The sequence below is a fragment of the Dermatophagoides pteronyssinus genome, unplaced genomic scaffold, assembly GCF_027571235.1.
Source record: "Dermatophagoides pteronyssinus isolate colony J.1.1.1.1 unplaced genomic scaffold, Derpt_VIB-CSIC_2022.12 sq0047, whole genome shotgun sequence".
Lineage (NCBI taxonomy): Eukaryota > Metazoa > Arthropoda > Arachnida > Sarcoptiformes > Pyroglyphidae > Dermatophagoides > Dermatophagoides pteronyssinus.
This window is the reverse complement of record NW_027461570.1, coordinates 42,178-63,391: the sequence shown is the minus strand read 5'-3', so window position 1 is coordinate 63,391 and position 21,214 is coordinate 42,178. Positions and strand designations below refer to the sequence as shown.

Below are 21,214 nucleotides of genomic sequence, written 5' to 3'. Positions count from 1 at the left end.
TTTTTTTGAAAAGGATGTCAAGCTTGACATCACTGATTTTTTTCTCCAAACCATTGAAAATTCAATATAGAACAATTTTGGATTTTTATTCAAACAAAATAAAAAAGCACATGATGATAAAATTATCAAAAAATTTATTGATTTATCATCACAGCTTCAAATTATCAATCATTCATTTAATCAATTATTAATAAAGTAAAATTTTCTGCATACGATTCAATTCATTATTAGTAATTTCTAATGGTATAATATTTTTCATTAAATTTGTACTCAAATCATCACCACCACCATCAATGTATTTTGATTTCTGCACCGATAATCTCTTATTATTATTATTGTTGCCATCAATTATGATTCGTGCTAATAGTTTTGGTTTAGCATTTACAATCTAGAATTTTGGGAAAAAACAAAACAAATCAAATAAGATAAATAGATTGTCAATTACAAATAAAACCAGGAAAAGAATTTATATTACCTTTGAAATATGTGGTGCAATGAATGTTGTAAATGAAGAATCACATACAAAACCATTATCCAATGTTTTAATAAATTGTTCAAATTCAATTTGTAGCTGTTGAAATCGTAACGAAAAATTCAATTCATCTAATCGTTGTTGTTGTTGATGTTTATCAATTATATCACCAAAACATTTTGTCCAACCGGGTTTATTACGATTCACGGGTAATTGATCTAAATCAAATATTTGCACCGATTTCTTACAACGATAGTTATTCCAATCATTATTCAATTGTAAAAGTTTATTATGGAATTCTTGGAATTTTGCTTCAATCTTAACATCATCGTATAATCGATTTTGTTGTTGTTGTCGTCGTAATGAATCTAGATACCATTTTGGACGAACTTTAATCAATTCACCATCATTATTCAATTGAATCGTTTCCTCATGTGATGTTAACATTGTACGAAGTTCAATATTTTTAGCTACAATTTGTTTCATTGCTAAACGAAGATTCTGTATATGATGTTGTAGTTGTAAAACATCATTGCTAACCATTGATGATTGTGTTGCTAAAACATTTGCGACTTCCTGACCACATTGACTCGATAATAATGATTGATTTAAACTAGGTGTCGGACTTAAACTAATATTAGGCGAATGATGTAATGAGGAAAAATTTCCCAAACTCATTGGACTTGTTGATGATTGATTTACGGCTGCTGCTAATGGTGAATTAGATGAACTGGATGCAAGTAAAGAAACTTTACCAAATAAAGCATTTTTTGAATAATCTTTCAATTTTTCTTTCATCATTCGATGATCTGAATAAAGATCATTGATTTCCTGATTATATTTATTTAATGTACGTTCACGTTCAGCTTCTTTTTCTTTAAATTCTTTTGTCATTCGTTCTAATTCATCTTGAAGTTTTTGTATTTCTTTTAATGCTTCTTTATGTTTCTTTTCGGATAGATCACGTCTTATTTGCATTTCACTAACTTCATCAATTTTTGATTTTAATGCACGTTTCAATTCGGCTATATCGGATTCTTGTGTTTGAATTTTTTGACGAAAATCTTGTAATTGTTCGGATTGTTGTCGCCAAATAAATGCACGTTGATCTAATGGTATACATTGTAATGAACATGATCCCAAATTATTATTACCACTACGTGTACTACTGAATAGATTTTGAAATGATAATGGTAAACTAAAATGTTGTTGTAAACTTGATTGATTTGATTGTAATGAATCAAATTGTGAATTTTGTGATTGTATTGTTGTTGTATCAGTTTTTGAAACATCATAATCACCTATGTATGAGAAAAAAAGAATTTAATTAAAAATTCTATACAAAATTGAATCATAATTACCTTGTTGAATGACCGTACAGAATTTACAAATTATACTGATCACATTGGTAAGCATTTCATTCAATGATTTAATACTATTACCATTCCATTCTTTACATGTTTGTTCCAAATCATTCATATTGAAACGTTTTATTGAATTGATTTCCGAATCGGTTGATGATGAACAATCATCAACAGTACGAATAAATTGGCTAAGAAATTCATTCATCAAAACTGAACGCATTGTTTTAAGATTACGAACAATTAGTGAAAAATTATGAAATGAATCCAGTAATTCAGCTTCAATAGTTGGTGGAAATTTTATCAAACAAACTGGATTCATATCGGTTGAACTGGATCCAGCCGAAACCATTCTTCGTCGAATTTTCCTTCCAAATTGTTCAATATCATTTAATGATGTTTCCATTGTTGATAAAAACATTGATGTATCCGAATCAGTCATACGTGAAATTATTTTTAAATCTAATATTGAAGCTTCTGTACCGGTACGTAGTACATCAATTAAATCATTTAAGAATTTATTATGATTATCAACTGATTCTAGATTTGTTGAAGCAATATAAATATTATATAATGAATGTAAATAATTTAATATCTTTTCCAATGAATCTAATGATACAGTTTCATCTAATTTATCTTCACGTAATAGATTAACAAAATTATCAACATTTTTTTCATGTCCTGCTAATTCTGGATATAATGAACCAAGTTTCATAAATAATTCTGTATCACATTTTAGCCAAAATATCCTGATATTTATCCAATGTTGATCGTATCGATGTTAATAAATACACCAAATGTTTAGCAAAAATCTGTTGCTTTAATTTATCACTAGATTCTACTTGTATTCGATTATTATCACCATCGAAAAATTCACGAACAATCGATTCCGGTGTAATCGACATATTGTTTTGAGCAATTGTATTTGTTGTTGAATATTTTTCTAAAATTTGTCTTTCAATAATCAAACATTTTGTAAACATTCTTGGAATGAACAATAGTACAGCAATAGCATCATGATCACCACCACGTATAAAAAATGATTCGGGAAAAAAACGTGCCAAATAAACCATATGACGATAACATTGATCAATATCTAATTGACGTAGTTCCATATCGATAGCTCTTGATACATCTTTACGATCCAAAAGACGAGTTTTGAATTCAATATTTTCCAATTGTTTTTGTACATCAACAGCTTGTTGAACTTTTGAATGATCTTGTTCTTGTGCAGCACGAAGCATATTATTTTCATCTTTTAATATGGCAACTAATTCACGAAATTTTTTTATAGTATTTTCATGATCTTGTACAGTTTCTTGTGCCATTAAAAAATTATTACGAATATTAACTAAATTTGTTTTGAATTTATTCACTTCATCACGCAGATCGGCTATAATATCATCTTTTTCTTCAATAATCATATTGGATAATTCTTTAATCTTTTCTTCTTCATCCAATGCTTTTTGTAATTCTTCCATTTTATCTTCCATCATTAGATTTTTTTCGGTTAATTTTTCAACCATTTTTTGTGATCCTAAAGCCATATCAACTTGTTCTTTAAGTACTTCAATTTGTTCATAACATTTTTCCAATTCTGATTTCATTTTTTCATTTGTTTGCATTAAACTATTGATTTCATCATTTTTACGTTCAATATCTTTTTGCATCATTTGTATATTGGTTCGATCGGCAGCAGATATATCACGTAGTTTAAGTAATGCATCTTTATAACGATTATTTTGATCTTCTAATTTTTTCAATTGAAAACTATTTGCCGCTCCATCAACACCTTTATCTTCAATTTCAGTTTTAAGTATTTCAAAATCTAATTTAGCTTCTTCCAATTGTTCACGACATTGTTCCAATTCTAATTGTAATTGTTCGGCACGATTTTCAGCCATTTCTTTATCAATGACGGCCATTTCAGCATTATCAACAAGATCTTTAATTTCTTCAGATTGTCGTACTTGTTCTTCTCGAGCTTCTTTTGCTTCATTTTCGGCCGCCGTTTTTAATTTAGATAATTCGGCAATCTTTTTCAGCCATTTGTTTTTTATTTTCCAATAATTGTTCATTCTGTATTTTTAATCGTTCATAATCTTTGAATTTTTGTCGATCTTCGGCACGTTTCAACATTAATGTATTCAATTTGGATTCAAGATCTTTGATTTTTTCATTTGCTTCCTGCAATTCTTTAGTGGTTTTAGTTGTTGGTATTGATGATTGTGACCAATGTTGTGCAGCATCATCTTCACGAATCATTTCATCACGTTTGGTTTCGATTTTTTCCACCATTTTTTGTATATTCGATTGCTGTTGTTGTTGTTGAGATTTTGAACTCAATTCATGACTTGAAGATGACATTATATTTGTTGGTGGACGTATTTTAGATGTTTGATTGCCTGTCGGCAGATTAATCGATTCGGTTAGTTTGGAATTTTTTTCGACAATCACCGAACCTGTATCACCAGTCGAATCAATAATACCGGTAAATGATTGAATAGATGATGATGGTGTCATCGATTTCGGTGTGGATGATGGTGTAGATGATCGTGATGTACGTGGCATCGGTATACGACTACCATGATCAAGAATAGGACGTAATGTTGAAACACGTACAAAAACGCCACAATTTTCCGGACAATCAAAATATTGTCGGCCTTGTACTGTACCATTATTTTTACCACATGGTTCATCTAATATAACGCCACACCAATCATTTTCGTTTGGTTTAAGATGAAATGAACTAGGACCGTAAGCAATAGTACCAGGAACTTTACGACGTTCATTACCGGTTACAACTGTGTATTCGACTCGAGAACCGATTCGTAATGTTGAAGAAACTTTACGACCAGACATGATATAAGATTAATAAATGAATTATATTTGAATCTAAATCAAATCAACGATATCTGTTTTTAGTCCATTAAGTTTCAATGAGTTTTGTTGATAATCTTGATTTTTTTGTTTTGATCGTGAATGTATATTTTACGAAAATAACACTGTTGACATTTATATATTGCAAGTTTCCATCAAATTTCGTTGGCCAAGTTAATACGTTGAAAATTTCACATGTTTGTAAATTATTTTAATAATTTTTCAAATTTATTTGAAAATTTATCAATCGAAATTCAAGTTTTCAATCAATTTAAATCCAAAATAATTAAAAATATGTAAGTGATATACTTTTCATTTGCAACAAAAAGTATTATTCAAAATATTTTTGATTTTATTCTTGCGATTCTTGGATGCATGCGCGACCAGAAAAAAAACAAAACAAAACAATATTCGCTATATATAATTTGTGCTCGAAAATTCTATTATTGTTGTTGATGATATCATTGTTGTCCATGCTTTATTCATTTTCCGAATCCTATTTTACTCGAAATAAATCCATTAAAATCCTCATTTTTCTTTTCTCACTAAATATATTCGATGTTTTCAAAAATTTTACCAAAAAAATTTCCACCAGCAAAGAATCCATTATTGTTGGCCAAACAGAATGAGATTCGTCAATTACAATTAAAACCATTCAAAAGGATTCATTTTAAATTTGATCCATTTCATTCACAAGTTGTTTCGATTAGGTAAGCCACCATCAACCAGAGATTGTTTAGAGATAATTCAAAGATTTTTTTCTACCTTCCATTGGATATTTATAGAGAATTTTTACAACATTTGGATCGTCGTCAAGTACATAAAACAAATCCAAAGTGTTTGATACGTACGGAAATTGTTTGTGATCAACAAGAACCAACCATTACTGCTCATCTTGGTAAAAACTATTTGATAGAAAACTTTGATTTTCCAATTTCTTATTTACATTCTTTTTTTTTCAAAAATTGTTTTAGAAAACGGTAAAAAAATACATTTCAAAACCGCCAATCTAACCACTATTGAATTATTGGAATATTTTAATCAATATTCAAAGAAATTTATCGTTGAGCAATGATCATTATCGATCGATTGATTGATTGAATATATTGTCCTTGTTTAGAATCCTAATCCAAATTCAATAACAACCAACCGCAATAAATAAAGAAAAAATGCAGAATCGACATTATAATGTTCTAGTCGAAATGTATGATATGGTTTATAATCTTTTTCCTGAATTTGATCAATTATTTGATGAAGAAACATTCTATTTAGTTGCATGTGGTTTAACCATTATATCGGTTGCCATTTGTTTTATACTTTCACGTTTTATACATTTACGTGAAGCAAATATTTGATCGTTTTTTTTGTGTTGTTAGAGATCATATATTTCATCATCGATTGAAAATATGTGTTCAATTAGAATAATAATGAAAATAAAATAAACAAAATAAACAAAAATTTTTTTATCTTTGTTATCCGAAATTTTATTCGTAATGGAATTTCACTGAAAAATTTTTTTTCTTAATTACAAAAATACATTCAAATGGATTTACACAATTATTTCTTGATTAATAAATTAATCAATGGTTTCACAAATACAATCGTCAATATTCATTGTTATTTAAAAATAATCAATGATCCTTGCCATCGTTGATAATCATCAAGTCCAATGAGTAAGGCGCCATCCAATAAACATCGAATAGGCAAGATTCGAAGTTCGATTATTCAAACGGAAAACGTGGTTAAGGTTATGGCCAAAACATCAACGTCCGTAGAATGGTATTGAGATATATGAAAACATTATCCCATTGTAGGATTATACAGGCTGCCAGTAAGAATCTTGAAATGTTTTTTCTTAAAAAATCATTGTAATGGTGAAACTTGAAACATTCAGTTCAGTTTATGGTGATTCTGTTATTGGATCAGAAATTTTGATGATGAGGCAATGGATGATGAAAGATTCGGACCAAAATTGTTAGGGCAATATATCTTGAATAGAATAAAGCCATGGCCAGGAATGTTATTTGAGCAATTAGATAAAAAGCCAGCTTGTTCCATGTTACGATAAAAAAAGCTTCATGAACCATTAAAGGAACATGAAGGGTACGAGATTGAAGAAATAGACCATTCAATGGATCAATATAATCACCAAAGATTGGACTAATGACAGAGATCAATGGCGTGCATAAACACGTATGATCCCTCGTTACTGCGTACGAAATTTTTCGAAGTTTGTGTTCAGCTATTTATAGTCTCGAGAAAAATCGAACAAACGTTATCGAAAAAAATAATTTCATTTGCGCATGAAACAAAATGGCGAATATTTTTTTTTTCTTCTTAAACAATGCATTGAAAAAGAGAGAGAGAGAGAGAGAGAGAGAGAAAAAAAAAAAATTAACGCATGTGCAATTAAATTCGAACAAAAAAAAATCAAAAAATTTGGAGATGCCTCTACCACTGATGATGATGATCGATGTTGTATGTATTCGATTGTGCGATTAACACTTTAAAAGTTTAGACGATTGTTTCGATGTACTTTCAGCGCTTGAACGGAAACACATTTTTTTTTCTCAATAATTTTACATCGAAAAAATTGATTATTTCCAAAATCGAATCCCCACTTAACTTCCATTTTGCACCTAACTTTTATTAATAACCAATATTTTAATCAATTATATTTTTCTTTTCAGATATATTTCTCAACAATGTCAAAACAAGCATCCAATGAAAGGCTTCGACGTTTGATGCAAAAACTCTATGGATGGACATTTAGTGAGAATAGTATTGCTTCTAATTTTTTTATTATTTCCTACCAGGATTTAATTGGGAAAGTGGAAACCTTTGTCGAATCTTATGGATCGTACAACATCGACGATTTACAATTTAGGGCCATACAAGCCAAAGTGAAAACATTGTTAAATTCAAGTGATATTTCATCCGAAGATAAAGACTCGTTGGAATCTTATTACAAACGGGCGAATTGTCTTCTTTCGAATTTACCAAAGGTAAACTTTAACTTTTAATCGTATTTTATCCCTATCCCTGTCTTTTTCTAGTTGAAACATAGGCGAAAATTCGACAAACATCAACCAGTGATTCAATCTTTATTGGCAATGAAAAGCGGAGAAATTAACAGGGTAAGATGTTGTGAACAAATTTTTAAAAGTTATTCGTCCATGTATCTACATGTGAAATCAGTTCATTCTGATCTTTATGTTGATGACAATCGAGACCAAGACCAAGACCATCCGGCGGTGGATGTACGGGTATTTCATCAAAAGCAATGTCAATCATGAATTCATTCGTGAATGATATTTTCGAACGTATTGCTGCCGAATCATCACGTTTATCACATTACAATAAACGTACCACCGAGAGAAGTTCAAACGGCTGTACGACTTTTATTACCTGTTGAATCTCTTACATCATTCAATTCGCTTTCATTTCATATTCATAATGTAAAAAAAACTGTCCTTTTCAGAACCATAATCATTGACTCAAATTCACATTGTAAAAGAATTTTTTTTTGTATTTGAAACTTCCAATTTGAAAAATAAAAATTTTTGTTTTTTGGCGGTTAAATTTTTTCTTTGTAAACAATGAGTTTTTATATCACTTTAGTCATCGATAGATGGCGTTTGGCAAATGATTTGAAAATTTTTCAGATAAATTAATTCCCACGATAAAGCAAATACAATGTCACAAAAGAAACCGATGCATAAAGATGCCGCCAAATAATTAATGATTAGATTAAATTATACCCAAAAAATTATCTCTATGTAAAGAGATTTTTGATTGATTGATTGATTGATTTTGATTTGATTGATTTTGATTGGATTAAACTGAATTGACATTGAAAATGACATTGTTTTGCCAAAAATTTTTATATATAAAAATCATTTGGAAATGGATTAAAGAGGTACAAACAAACAAAAATGTCTGATCAGAAAAAATCCTTGAAAATTTTCATCTATACTAGTGATGGTGTTGGTCATATAAATGCCTGTGTTGGACTTGGCCAAGCATTAATCAAATATGGTGGACATCGAATATATTTTATTTGTTCAACAACATTTGCCGGTACATTCAAACAATATGGTTTTGAAGAAATTGTAATGACAATGAAACAACAAGCTGATGAATCAAACGAGAATGCCGAACAAGATAGACAAATACACCCGTTATTAGCAATGAAAATGAGAGTAAAAAAATTACAAGAAACTGGTCTATTATCTGATCGAAAACCGATTGAAAAATTAGATTGTTTTAGTTCGAATGAAGAAGATTCTATTGGTAATCATATGTTTAATGAATCAGTTGAACATCATCAACAAATTGTTGATGCTGTTGAACGTGAACGACCTGATTTGATTATTGTCGATCATTTTATTGTTGATCCATTTATTTTGTATGAAAAAATTCCATGGGCATTTTCCTGGAGTGGTAATCCAACATTTATGTTTTCGAATCATCCAGATATACCACCACCATGTTCAGGTAAGCTATTTTTTCAAACAAAAATTTCAATAATTACTTTTTTTTTAAAATCTTATTAGGTTATCCATCAAATGATCGAACTGGTTGGGATGAATTTCGTCAGAAATTTAATGAATCATTTAAAAAAGATATTCGCACTATTCAGAATAAACTAAACAAACATTTTGGCTATCCAGAATTGAATGATAATAATTTTTTTCCATTTTCACCATATCTAAATTTTTATGGTTATCCAAAAGAATTGGATTATACCGATATTATTGAATTGCCTGAAAATATTATTCAATTAGATGCATTTTGTCGTCAAGAAACAAACGAACCATATGAATTACCGGATGAATTTAAATCAAAATTGAAACCCGATGATAAATTGATCTATGTATCATTAGGTTCAATGGGATCTATTGATGTTGATCTAATGAAACGAATTGTACAGGCATTATCCAAATCACCGTATAAATACATTGTATCAAAAGGTGCATTACATGAAGAATATGATTTAGCAGATAATATGTGGGGTGAAGCATATTTACCACAAATTCGTATACTACCATTGGTCGATATGGTCATAACACATGGTGGTAATAATACAGTAACCGAAACAGTTTCTTATGGAAAACCAATGCTTGTTATGCCATTATTTGCTGATCAATATGATAATGCACAACGTATTCGTGAAAAAGGTTTTGGTGATCGTATTGAAACATATCGTTTTGAAGATGATAAACTAATTCAGTTGATTGATAAAATTCTGAATGATAATGAAATTCATGAACGATGTCGAAAAGCTGCTGAACGTATTCGGTCAGATGAATCGAAAATTAATGCATGCAGAAAAATTGAAAAATTTTTTGAAAATTTTTATTCAAAAAAATAATTAAAAAATTCCGACGCTAGATGTCGTTGATGATTAAAAATTCAAATAAAATACAAGTAAAAACTTTGTCTATATTTTGATAATCATTGAATATATTCTTCGATCAATCAATCAATCAATCAATCAATTGAATAAAAATTTTAATTTGAAATTAATTATGATGATCACAAAAAGACACAAACAATCAATGTGTGTTTGGGTAATTTGTAACATGAATCTATTGTGTTGTTTCTGGTGACAAGTACATTTCACAGATTCCATAAGTAAATCAATAGACAGTTTTTTTTTCTTTTCTCTTCAAAAAAACAAATCTATATTTATCCATAGACGGTTGCTATGTTCAATGAGAATGTTCAAAAAAAGGAAAAAAATCCAATGGAAAGAAATAACAATGTTATTTTGTGAAGGGAAAAGGGAAAGAATTTCATTTCAAATCAAATAAGCATTGACATTTGAATGTTTCCAATCACTTTATGTCTGGGAAAACTATCGATTCAATAAGAGACTGTAACTTTATTTTTAACACGTTACTTTCGCTTTTTTTAAATAAAAAGCCAAACTAAATCAGTAAATAAAGTTACATGGATGTCAAAAAAAAAATTTTATTCACTTTTTCTCTGTGTGTTTCCATTAATCATGAAAAAATTCTGTAAAATTCTCATTTTTTTCAGCTAAAATTTTTATAATTTTAGTTGCAAAAGGATATCATCTTTATGGAAAAAGTTGAATGCAAATGAACAACATGAAATTACATTTTTTTTTTTGGAAAACAGCAGCACAAAGCGAAACGAAAAACTTTCATGTAACAAAAAAAATTGTAATGAAATGTTGTTAATGTAAAAAATCATTAATCTTTGGACAACAAACAAACAAACAACAACAACAACAACAACAGGGGAAGGAAAAAAATGTCTAGCTTGGAATACCAAAATGGACAGCAAGACAAGTAATGATCATGTTCATAAATCATCATATGTTTCATTTTTTGTTTTTTTTTCTTGTTATAATTCTTATAAGAATCGATTCTTGATTATTTGGTTGTATTTGTACAGTCTTAATACAACAGTATTTTGTCAATTTTTTCAATTTGAAATTTTAATTGAGAAACAATAATAATAAATGCCTGGAAACTTTTTTTCGGAAATTATTCCTGAATCCAGACATTTTTGTTGTTGTTGTTGTTGCCTTTGATTGTTGTTGTTGCTTTTTTAATAGTTGTTGGTTGATCAAACAACAACAACAACAATAATAATGATTTTTTAAAACCAATCCAATAATGACAAAATAATTTCTTTTCTTTTCTTTTTGTTCACTGGTGAATCAAATCTATACAATACAACAACGAATCATTAACATTGTATCATCAAAGAACATTCTTGAGAATTTTGTTGTTTTTCTGATTTCAAGGAATTTCCTCTTGTTTTTCGTTTTCAATTTATTCAATCGACAGAACTGGGGAGAAAAAAAAACCCATTAAAAAAAATATTGTCAAGTTTTGGTTCAAGAGAATGAAAAAAATGACAAACTTTTATGAAACCAAAAACTTTTTTTTCTGGTTGATAAGAATTTGATATTTCAACAGCAATGAATTTTCCGAAAACGAAGAAAAGAAAAAAAACAATTAAACTTTAAACTTTTAAAATTTTCAAATATTTGTTCATTGAAAAAAAAATTATTATTGATTGAACGATTGAACAAACAAACAAAAAATCTGATTCTGATTGATCGAAGATTCAATCGAATTCGAAGCCAACCGAAATGAAAGCAAAGCAAAGCAAAGGAAAAAAAAAATCCAATTATAAATCTATTTTGTCATCATCATAAAATCAATCAATGACTAATATCGATAATGATGATTGAAAGGATAGAGAGAAAACAAAAATGATTTTCTAGTATTTTCTAGTATGGGATTTTTTCCCATTTTCATGAAAATACACATTAAGTTTGTCGTTGTTGTTGTTTGTTTGTTGCAGGGAAAAACTTTTGACATTTTGTTGATGATAATGTTGAAAGGAAGAGAGAAAACAAAATGAATAATTAAATAAATATGGAATTCTGTAGAATTTTTTAAGAGCTAAAAACCTTTCACCCGAAAAAACAAAATCATCATCATTAACTTATATTAATTAACTGAACAGCAACGAAAAACAAAAACAAAAAGTTGATAATTGATTTGCATAGCATAGATCTTTTCTACCAAAATCGTATTAAATGTGATGTGGAAAGAAACTAGCAACTATCAACAAGAAGAAAATATTATGGTTGTCATTGTTGATTAATTTTTACGTTGTTCAATATTTACCTGACCTTACCTGAAAAACAAAACACACACACTTTTATTTTATGCAGAAAAATCGTTCCGAATAAGTTTTTTTTTACCTGTTTTTAAATTTCCAATATTCGGGATTATATTTAGAATGTTTTGTTTTGTTCTGTTTTTGGTGCATCCGTTGAATTGAAAAGTTCTTTTTTTTATATCAAACAGTAACAGCAGCGACAAATAAATATTCAATTTGAAATTCATGCATATATTTTTAGTTTTTTTTTTTGTAAATCTAATTTAGAAATCGACAAACAAACAAACAAATAAATGGGCCAAATGAATAAAATTACCTGGTGAATGTAACTCTCTTTTTTTATTGGATTTTTTATTGATGTTTGATGTTCTGATGGTAATCGACATTTAAAAACCCAAAAAGAGATACACACACACAGGCAATACTTTATACTTCACAGAGAATATTTCATTTGGAAATTCTGAAAAAGGGAGAAAAATAACAAACAACGTCATCATCGAAATCACGAATAAAAAAAATTTGTTATTTTTAACAAAAAATTCTTTTCAAAATTGTTCACTGGAAATGTTGTGTTTTGTAACAACAACAACAACATGATGATGATGATGATAATGTTTATCATTAATTTATTTGCTGAACATTTGAAGATGAAAGAAAAAACGGAAAAGAAGATGAAGAAGAAATCTTTTTCTTATCCACTTTCACTTTTTATATATTTACAATGAAATGTTTTCTTTCTTTCTTGTTTTGGAATTTTGTTTATTGTTCAGTGAAAGAAAAACAATTTTCTTTCATCATGGATTTTTTCATCATGGATTCTTCATCATGGAAAAAAAATTTCTAATCGAATTTCGGGTTTTGGTTTTGGTTATATTTTGGTTAGAAAATATGAAGAAAAAGAGTGAAAGAGAAATTCTGAATTATTCTTCTATGAAATTGATGGAATTTATCGTTGAATTGAATGAAACATTAACAATGAAAAAAAAATGATGTCCAGATGATTTTTTTTTTTTTTTTTTGAAATGAAAAACATTTTTATGTGGTTTTCTTTTGGTCCAAACAAAAATAGCAAAAATTCAGATATCAATACACATCAATCAATCAATCAATCAATCAATCAGTGGATCAATTGAGAAAAATTACAATATTGTTGCAGCTGATTATCGATCAATGATCAATCAATTTTTTCAATAATCAAGATTAAAATTGGAAAAAAAAAGAATTCTTTTTCACTCTCCCTCCACCACCACCACTTCGTAATGATAATAGGTAAATTTCGTTTGATGACTTTATATTGGAACAAAAGAAAAACAATCAATCATCAATCATCGATTTTTTCTGATCGAAATCAAAAGAAAAAAGTGTCAACATTTTTTTTCTTCTTCGTTTGTTCTTTCTTTCCCCCCTTATAAACATTAATCTTTCGTTCAATTTTTCATTATTTTGTCCCTGTGTCTATCAGATAATTGAATCAATAATATCATTTTGTGTTTACACAGACTGTTTATTTTTTTCAAAAACAAAGTTGACTTTGAAAATTCAATCTATTAACACCCACACAGACACAGTAAATCTTTAGTTCAAATTTTGTTTTTTTTTTTTGAAAGGAAAAACAAAACACCATATCAGTTTCAAACAGGAAAAAAATTGAAACAAAACAAAAAAATCAATCAAAAAACATTTTTTTTCATTGTTTTTTTTTCGATTAATTTTATTTGTTTTTGAAAAAATCCAAAATAAAAAACGATGGATGTATAAGTGATGCGTCTGCAAAAAAAAATAACCCTTTTCTCGCTTCACTTCATTCCGATTTCATAAAGAGAGCGAGCGAGAAATATCGTCCATTTGAAGAATAATTCGTCGAATTCAATGTACTGTTTCCATTTCGTTTAATTTCGTTGTCGTCGTCGTCGTCGCCAATGTCAAAGAAATCTAAATAGAAAATCTAAATCCATTACATGCAGAAAGACTGGAAAAAAAGCTAATAAAAGACATGATGACATCCAGAAAAAAAAATTCTAAATGAACCATAAGATTTTTTCTTTTTTCGTTATTCATGTCATCATCTTTGTCTCAGTCGTTGTTCTTAATTTGAATGAAAAAATTTCCATTGTTTTAAATAAAACTGATAGACGGAGCATCAAACTGTTTTTAAGCATCACTTTCTTTTTAGCTTTTTTCAAAGTTGTCAATATAGCCACCATATAGAATCCAAAAAATGATGATAATGAAACCAAGTGGAAAATTTATTGTACGACAAAGTTTTTTTTTCATTTTTTTTTTTGCTTTCACTATTCACTGAAAACTTGAACAAATGTTAGCCAAAAAAAATCAAAATGAAAGCGAAAATATGATTCGCGGACAGCAACAAATCATCATTTCCTATTGAAAGAGACAAAAGAAAACAAACAAAATAAGAAAAAAATGAATCTTTTGAGAAAAAATCAACTATTTCAACATACAATCATCATCTATTTCCTGAAAATTTCACGAAAATTCTTTCCATTAGTTTTCTTTTATTTTTTCGCAAAAAAAGGGGAATCAAGTTCTACTCTTTTTTTTCTCTCTCTCTGTTGATTCTAAATTCCAAATATTTACAAAAAACAAAACAAAATAGCTTGATCATCACTGATTTAATTATACGGCCATAATCTCTTTCTCAAATGTTTTTTTTTATCATAGGAATTTTTATCATCATCATCATCATCATAATTTGACAAGCAAAACATTGAAGTTTTTTTTCTTTCTTTCTTCTTTTGTCGCTGTCGTTATTATAGGGAAAAAACGATGCTAACCATTATGTAAATGAGATTTATTGTTGTTGGTTTTTTCGCTTATTAGTTATTATTGATATTGCTTCATTTTTTTCTCTTCTCTCTCTCTCTTTCTCTCGATGACAAACGATATGACATGCAACCAGAATGCAACCAAAATGATAGTAAAAAATTCTTCAGGATTATGATGATGATGATGATGATGATGATGATGATGGTTATACCACACACAAGTCATTTTTAATAATAATAAAAATATCATTATGATGATGAAATAATGAAATGATGAAAGAAGAAGAAGAAGAAAACTTTTTTATATTTATATTCAGAAAAGCCATCACAAACATAAAATAAGGATCATTAATTTCAATTTTATTCAAGTTTTTTGTTGTTGTCCAATGATTTCAAACAAGTCATTATTATGATGATTATTCAGATGGTCAATCATCCAGCGTTATTTTCATTTTTTTGTTGTTGTTGTTGTTGTTGAATATTCTTCTCGATTCTTCCGATTCTATGTGATATTTACGTCAATAGATATGCTGTTGAACATTGATCGATCGATCAATAATTTCAATTATAAAATTTTTTTGATGGAAAAAAAATGAAAATTGAAAAAAAAGAAAATTCTATGCCCATATCATAATCAAATATGTTTTGAATGAAATTTTTGAATGTAAAATTCTGTTTGACGCCAAACAATATGATCGAAAACACACATCACTTGAAATTATTGTGTTAATCAATCATGTTTTTTTTCATTAATTTTAAAATAATGATTGCGTGATTCAACATCGAATCTACATCTCAGGAACAAAAAAAACATTGTAATATTCTTCTTATCTATTTAATTTCATTCATTTCTTATCTGTGTTGGTGGTTTTAAATTCATCATGTTTTCTTTTTTCTTTTCTTTACTTTTTTAACAACAACAATAACAACATTTTCCAAGAATTCAACATTTTGTTGAAAGAGAGAATAAAAGAAACCAATGAAACCTATTTAATTATCGATTCTTTTTTTTATTATTCTTAATTAAATTTGAAGAAAATTCTTTATTCGAAACCAAAGTGAGAAAGAATGTGAGAAAAAAAGAAAAAATCAAATTCCATTGAATGTTTTTTATACTTAGAGAGAGAGAGAAAGAGAGAATAATTATTGCTCGAATAAATTCAAGTGAATGGAATGGAATGGAATGAATGATGATGATATGAAAACAACTGTGAAATTAAAACATTCAATTTTGAAAAAGATTCTTTGAATGAATGAAGTAATGAAACAAAAAAATTCTTGCAACAAATTCAAACAGAATTTTTCTTTTTTAAAAGAAAAATTCTAGTGAAAAACGTGCCTGGATAATAATAAAAAAACAGCAAAACAAATCTTTTGAGAGAAAAACAACAATTATTCTTGAAAGCAATTCGTATACGAATAAAACAAAACAAAACAAAAATGGCTAGTGTAGCAATTCAATCAACCATCAATAAATGAATGAATCTTTTAACCCCGACAAAAAAAAAAGATTTCTTTCAAGGAATCATGATGATGATGGATTCTTTGTACAATCCTTTCCTTTTAAGAATTATCATTAATATTTTTTTTCTCACTTACTTACTTACTTAATGCACATAGGATATACATTAATTTTATCATCATCCACATCATCATGCATTATCAATGATAATAATAATAATAACAACAACAACAATAACAACAACAACAACAACAAGCATAAAGAATTTCAAGTAAAGAAAATTAATAATTTCATCATTAATGGTTCAAGAATGTAGAGATAGAGAGAGTGGATGAATGAATGAATGAATGAAAAGAAAGAAAACAAAGTGTTAAACACATACATATCTACAAAACAAAAAAAAAAACAAAAAGCATAGACAGACACAATGAACTTCAGAATGATCCAAACAACCAACCAGCCAACCAACCAAACAACAACGAAGAAAGAAAGAATATTCTATTTATGTATAAAAAAAACTATATATTTGATCTTGGCACGTTTTCTCTTCTTTCTTTCTTATTCTTTCATATTCCATCATTTTATATTAGATTTTTTCTTTAATATTACTGAATTCCATTCTGAATTCTTTGTTTATCGTTTAATGTTTGTTTGAATGTTTGTCTTTGAATGAATGAAACATTGCTCCATATCCATGTAGACTTGCCAAGTTTCAAGTTCCAATTTTATTTAATAATTCTTATTCATTTTGGTCGGAAAAAAACGTTTTGTTTTTGTTTTTTGTTTATATCATCACGTTCATCATCATCGTCATCAACTGAATCGACTATTATCTAACCGAATATTCTTTGTTTGTTTTTTTGTTTGGGTTGAGTTCAGCAGAAAAACAAACAAACATTCTCCAAAAAAAAACGGTTACCCATTTTTGAATTAAAATAAAATTCTTTCGATTCAATAAAAGGGGAAGGTGATCAAATGCAAAGCACAAAAACAACCGAATTCTGTTTGACAGAAATTCTTTCTATTTTTGTTTTCTGAATTACAAAAACAAATGAAAATTTAATGGAAATCGATAGAGAGAGAGAAGAACTGTTTCCATCTAACGATAAATAATAATCATCATCATTGAAAAATCTCAAATCATTCATTCATTCATTCATTCATCCATCGATAATGTTATCAAAATTACAATGATTACCGGGGTTTTTCAATTCTTTTCTTCAAACATTATCATCCATCTACATAATGAATCAATAGCCCGTGAAACATTGATTTTGTGGACAATTTTTTTTTGATTCAATTTTTCAAATATGAAAGGAGAAAAGAAGTAAAGAAAATCAATGACCAAACTTAATAATTTTCAAAGATAGAAAAAAAGTTTCATCAGATATAATCAATCATTTCTTTGTGGAATATTCTTTGATCTTCTTTGATGATAGATTATTATTATGATGATGACAACCAACCAACCAACCAACCAACCAACCAGCAACAACGGATCATTGTTATCAAACAAACAAACGAGAGAAAAAAATCTCCATTAATCAATATCAGTTTGTGTTTGTTCACCTGGACAAAATTTCTCGACAGAAACTTTCTCAAGAAACTTTTTTGGTTGTTGTGTCCAACTTTCTCTATTGTTTGTAATATTAACTGCAGTTTAAAAACAGGAAAAAAAATTTTACTAATAATAATTATCATTAAAAATCCTTTCATTCAGCTGGTTTTTAAAAATGAACCTGATTTGCACCAAAAACCATTCCAAAATGATGATAGATAAGAATATTAAAAACAATAAATAAGTAATACTTTTATGGTAAAATGAAAACTTTTTCTTTCTTCTTGATATATTTAACACACTGATTCATATTCGACAAAAGGTATTATTCAACTTTTTTGTTTTTGGCATGTATCAAGAAAAGAAAAAAGAAATGAAAGTTTCATCGTCATCATTACTATGTTTACAGAATTCCATTGAAAGTCTAACTTTATTTACATTCCTGTAGAATGGAAATTTTTTCTTTTCTATGGAAATAAATTTTCATTTGTCATGTTTTTATTCTTTTCGTTTATTTATTCATTTTTATTATATTTGGAAACTGTTTAAACTAACAAAAAAAACGAATAAATTTTCCCATATGTGTGTTTTATATATCGTTTATGGATAGTGTGCGTGTAATATCAAATGATGAATGAAATAACCTTATGATTTCTGTTTTTCTTTTCTAGTGTGTGTATAAATTTGGTTTGATTGTCTGATATGTTCAGTATATGTATGTTTGATATGTTTTTTTTGGATAATGATAAACACTGAGAGATTGAGAAAAACACTGTTTGTTTATTTGGGTAGTTGGCTATTACAACCAAACAACAAAACAAAACATTATTTGATACACAAGTTTTTTTATTATGACCAGGAATTGATCAATCCATACATTTGTTCATATGTTCATTAATCTCAATATATAAAAAAAATGATTGTATTTCTCATTATAATCAAACCAAAAGAAAAAACAAAAACAACAGGAACATGTTTTTTTTTGTTATATTTCAACAAAAAAACATAAATAAAAAAGCAAAGCAAAAACAAAAACTTTTTGTTCAACAATGGACAAATCAAGGTATATCAATATGGATGAATCTTGATAGATAAACAATATTTTGGCCATTAAAATGTTTGTTCGCTTGTTTTTTTTTGTTCGACAACCAAACCAACCAGCCAAATGAATGATCGATGCTAAAAAAAAAGAAAAAAAATTTAGGAAATCAAAGCAACAACCGAAACAAAACAAAAAAAACTACTTGGAAATATCATATCTTTTGTTTTCCGGTAAATAAACGGTTAGACAGTCTAATTTGGAAGCCAAAAAATATCAAAAAACAAAATATCAAAATTGATGATGATGATGATGACAGAAAAAAAGTCAAGTTTTGTTGTTGTTGTTGTTGTCCATTTTTTCTTTCTTTCTTTCTTTTTACTAAACAACTATGGTTGGTTAAACAAACAATTCATAAACTTTACATGTAATTTGATGATGATGATGATGATGATATAATATGATAAAAACAAAAAAAACTTACAGTCTATACAGAAATATATTCATTTTGTTGTTGTTGTTGATTATTGTTCTCTCCATATTTAACACTTTTACCTACTGATTCTACTGAATGAATGAAAACAGGAAAAATTTTTTTTTTTTTTTGTTGTCATTATTCAAATATTTGATGATTATGATGATGATGATCAATGTCAACGGACAACACGTATACATCATTATTATTATTTACTGAACGAACAAAGAAAGAAAAAAACATTTGTAATGATGACACAAAAGGAACGTAAAAGTTTTTTTTAACGCACGAATTACGTTTCGGAAGAGAAAAGAGAAAATTTTGTTTTTTGTTGTTGATGAATTTAATCCAATATTTGGATTAGATTTTCCATTCGACAACCAAAAAAAAAAAAAAAACATTATCACCATGCCAACATTTCAAGATTTTGTTTGTTTGTTTGTTTCTGATTCAAACAAACAAACAAAAAATTACTATTATCCAGATTGGCTGGAACCCTTTCATTTTTGAATATCCGTTTTCATCATCATCACTATTCCCGATAATATTCTTGGAATTTTTTTTCCGCCCTCACTTTTCAGGATTGTCAGAATTGTTAGAATTAGAATCCGGTCAACAACAAAAAACAGCAATAATAATAATGATTCGTAGAACAAAATATGACGCAATGGCCCCATTGCCATTAATATTTTTTTCTTGTGATTCTATTCCGGTTTTCCATTTTATTATCATCATTATTCGTCGTCGTCGTTGTTTTTAGGTCATTTTTATTTTATTTACAACCAGAAACAAAACAAAAAAAAATTCAAGCATCTATCATTGATTTTATCATAGCCAAATGTTGACAATAATCGCATTGTAGGAGAGAAAACAACTAAAACAACAAAAATTCCTGAAAAGAATTTCTCTCTCTCTCTCTCTCTCTCTCTCTCTCTCTCTCTCTCTCTCTCTCTCTCTCTTGCTCTCATTATTTCATTCTACAGAATTGATTTAGTTCATTTGAACTTGTTTTAGTTTTGTTGTTGTTTTTTGTAATTTTCTTTAAAAAAATTCAAATATATCACCTCCTTTCACAGAATTTATTTTTAACTTGAAAATTTAATTCAGTTAAAAAAAATTCAAGTTCACATAAACAAATTCTGACTCAAAACATTCGTGATAACTTTGTTTCAAGTATTCAATATCAAGCATACGCGTTCAATGTCCGAATTATTCATTCATTCATTTTTCAAAAGAATTTCTTGTTTTGTCTTTTCAACAATTTTTGTTCCCAATGTAAACATTCTTGTTTTTTTCTGGAAACTTTTTCGTTTTTTCCCAAACATTTATTTATAAGAATTTTGAAACATTTTTTAAAGTTTTTCGTTGAACAAAAATAAATTGAATTTACTTTTGTTTGTTTGTTTGTTTTCGCTTTGTGTGTGTGTGTGTATTTAAATCGATGTAATATTTCATTGATGTTAAATTAAAAACTGTTAGGAAATTTTCCCGGGAATTAATTTTTTCGTAA

The 21,214-nt window shown here is 27.9% G+C and overlaps 3 protein-coding genes across 3 annotated transcripts; 2 read left to right on the top strand and 1 right to left on the bottom strand.

Annotated features, from left to right (window-relative positions):
- Window positions 1-60: 60 nt before the first annotated feature.
- Window positions 61-4,833, bottom strand: LOC113798777 (dynactin subunit 1-like). Its single transcript, XM_075824092.1, is given in 5 exon segments — window positions 61-388; window positions 476-1,773; window positions 1,834-2,569; window positions 2,571-3,872; window positions 3,874-4,833. Coding segments are annotated over 5 exon segments (4,359 nt in total). The 5' UTR covers window positions 4,696-4,833; the 3' UTR covers window positions 61-187.
- Window positions 4,834-5,161: 328 nt separating this feature from the next.
- On the top strand, window positions 5,162-6,903 carry LOC113798775 (uncharacterized). Its single transcript, XM_075824087.1, has 4 exons — window positions 5,162-5,423; window positions 5,499-5,611; window positions 5,688-5,776; window positions 5,856-6,903. Exons 1-4 carry the CDS (start codon window positions 5,272-5,274, stop codon window positions 6,066-6,068), a joined length of 567 nt encoding a protein of 188 aa, XP_075680202.1. The 5' UTR covers window positions 5,162-5,271; the 3' UTR covers window positions 6,069-6,903.
- Window positions 6,904-8,590: 1,687 nt separating this feature from the next.
- LOC113798774 (NDP-glycosyltransferase YjiC-like) lies at window positions 8,591-10,242 on the top strand. Its single transcript, XM_027349355.2, has 2 exons — window positions 8,591-9,210; window positions 9,270-10,242. The coding sequence occupies exons 1-2, from the start codon at window positions 8,649-8,651 to the stop codon at window positions 10,085-10,087; spliced, it is 1,380 nt and encodes a 459-aa protein (XP_027205156.2). The 5' UTR covers window positions 8,591-8,648; the 3' UTR covers window positions 10,088-10,242.
- The last annotated feature ends 10,972 nt before the right edge of the window (window positions 10,243-21,214 follow it).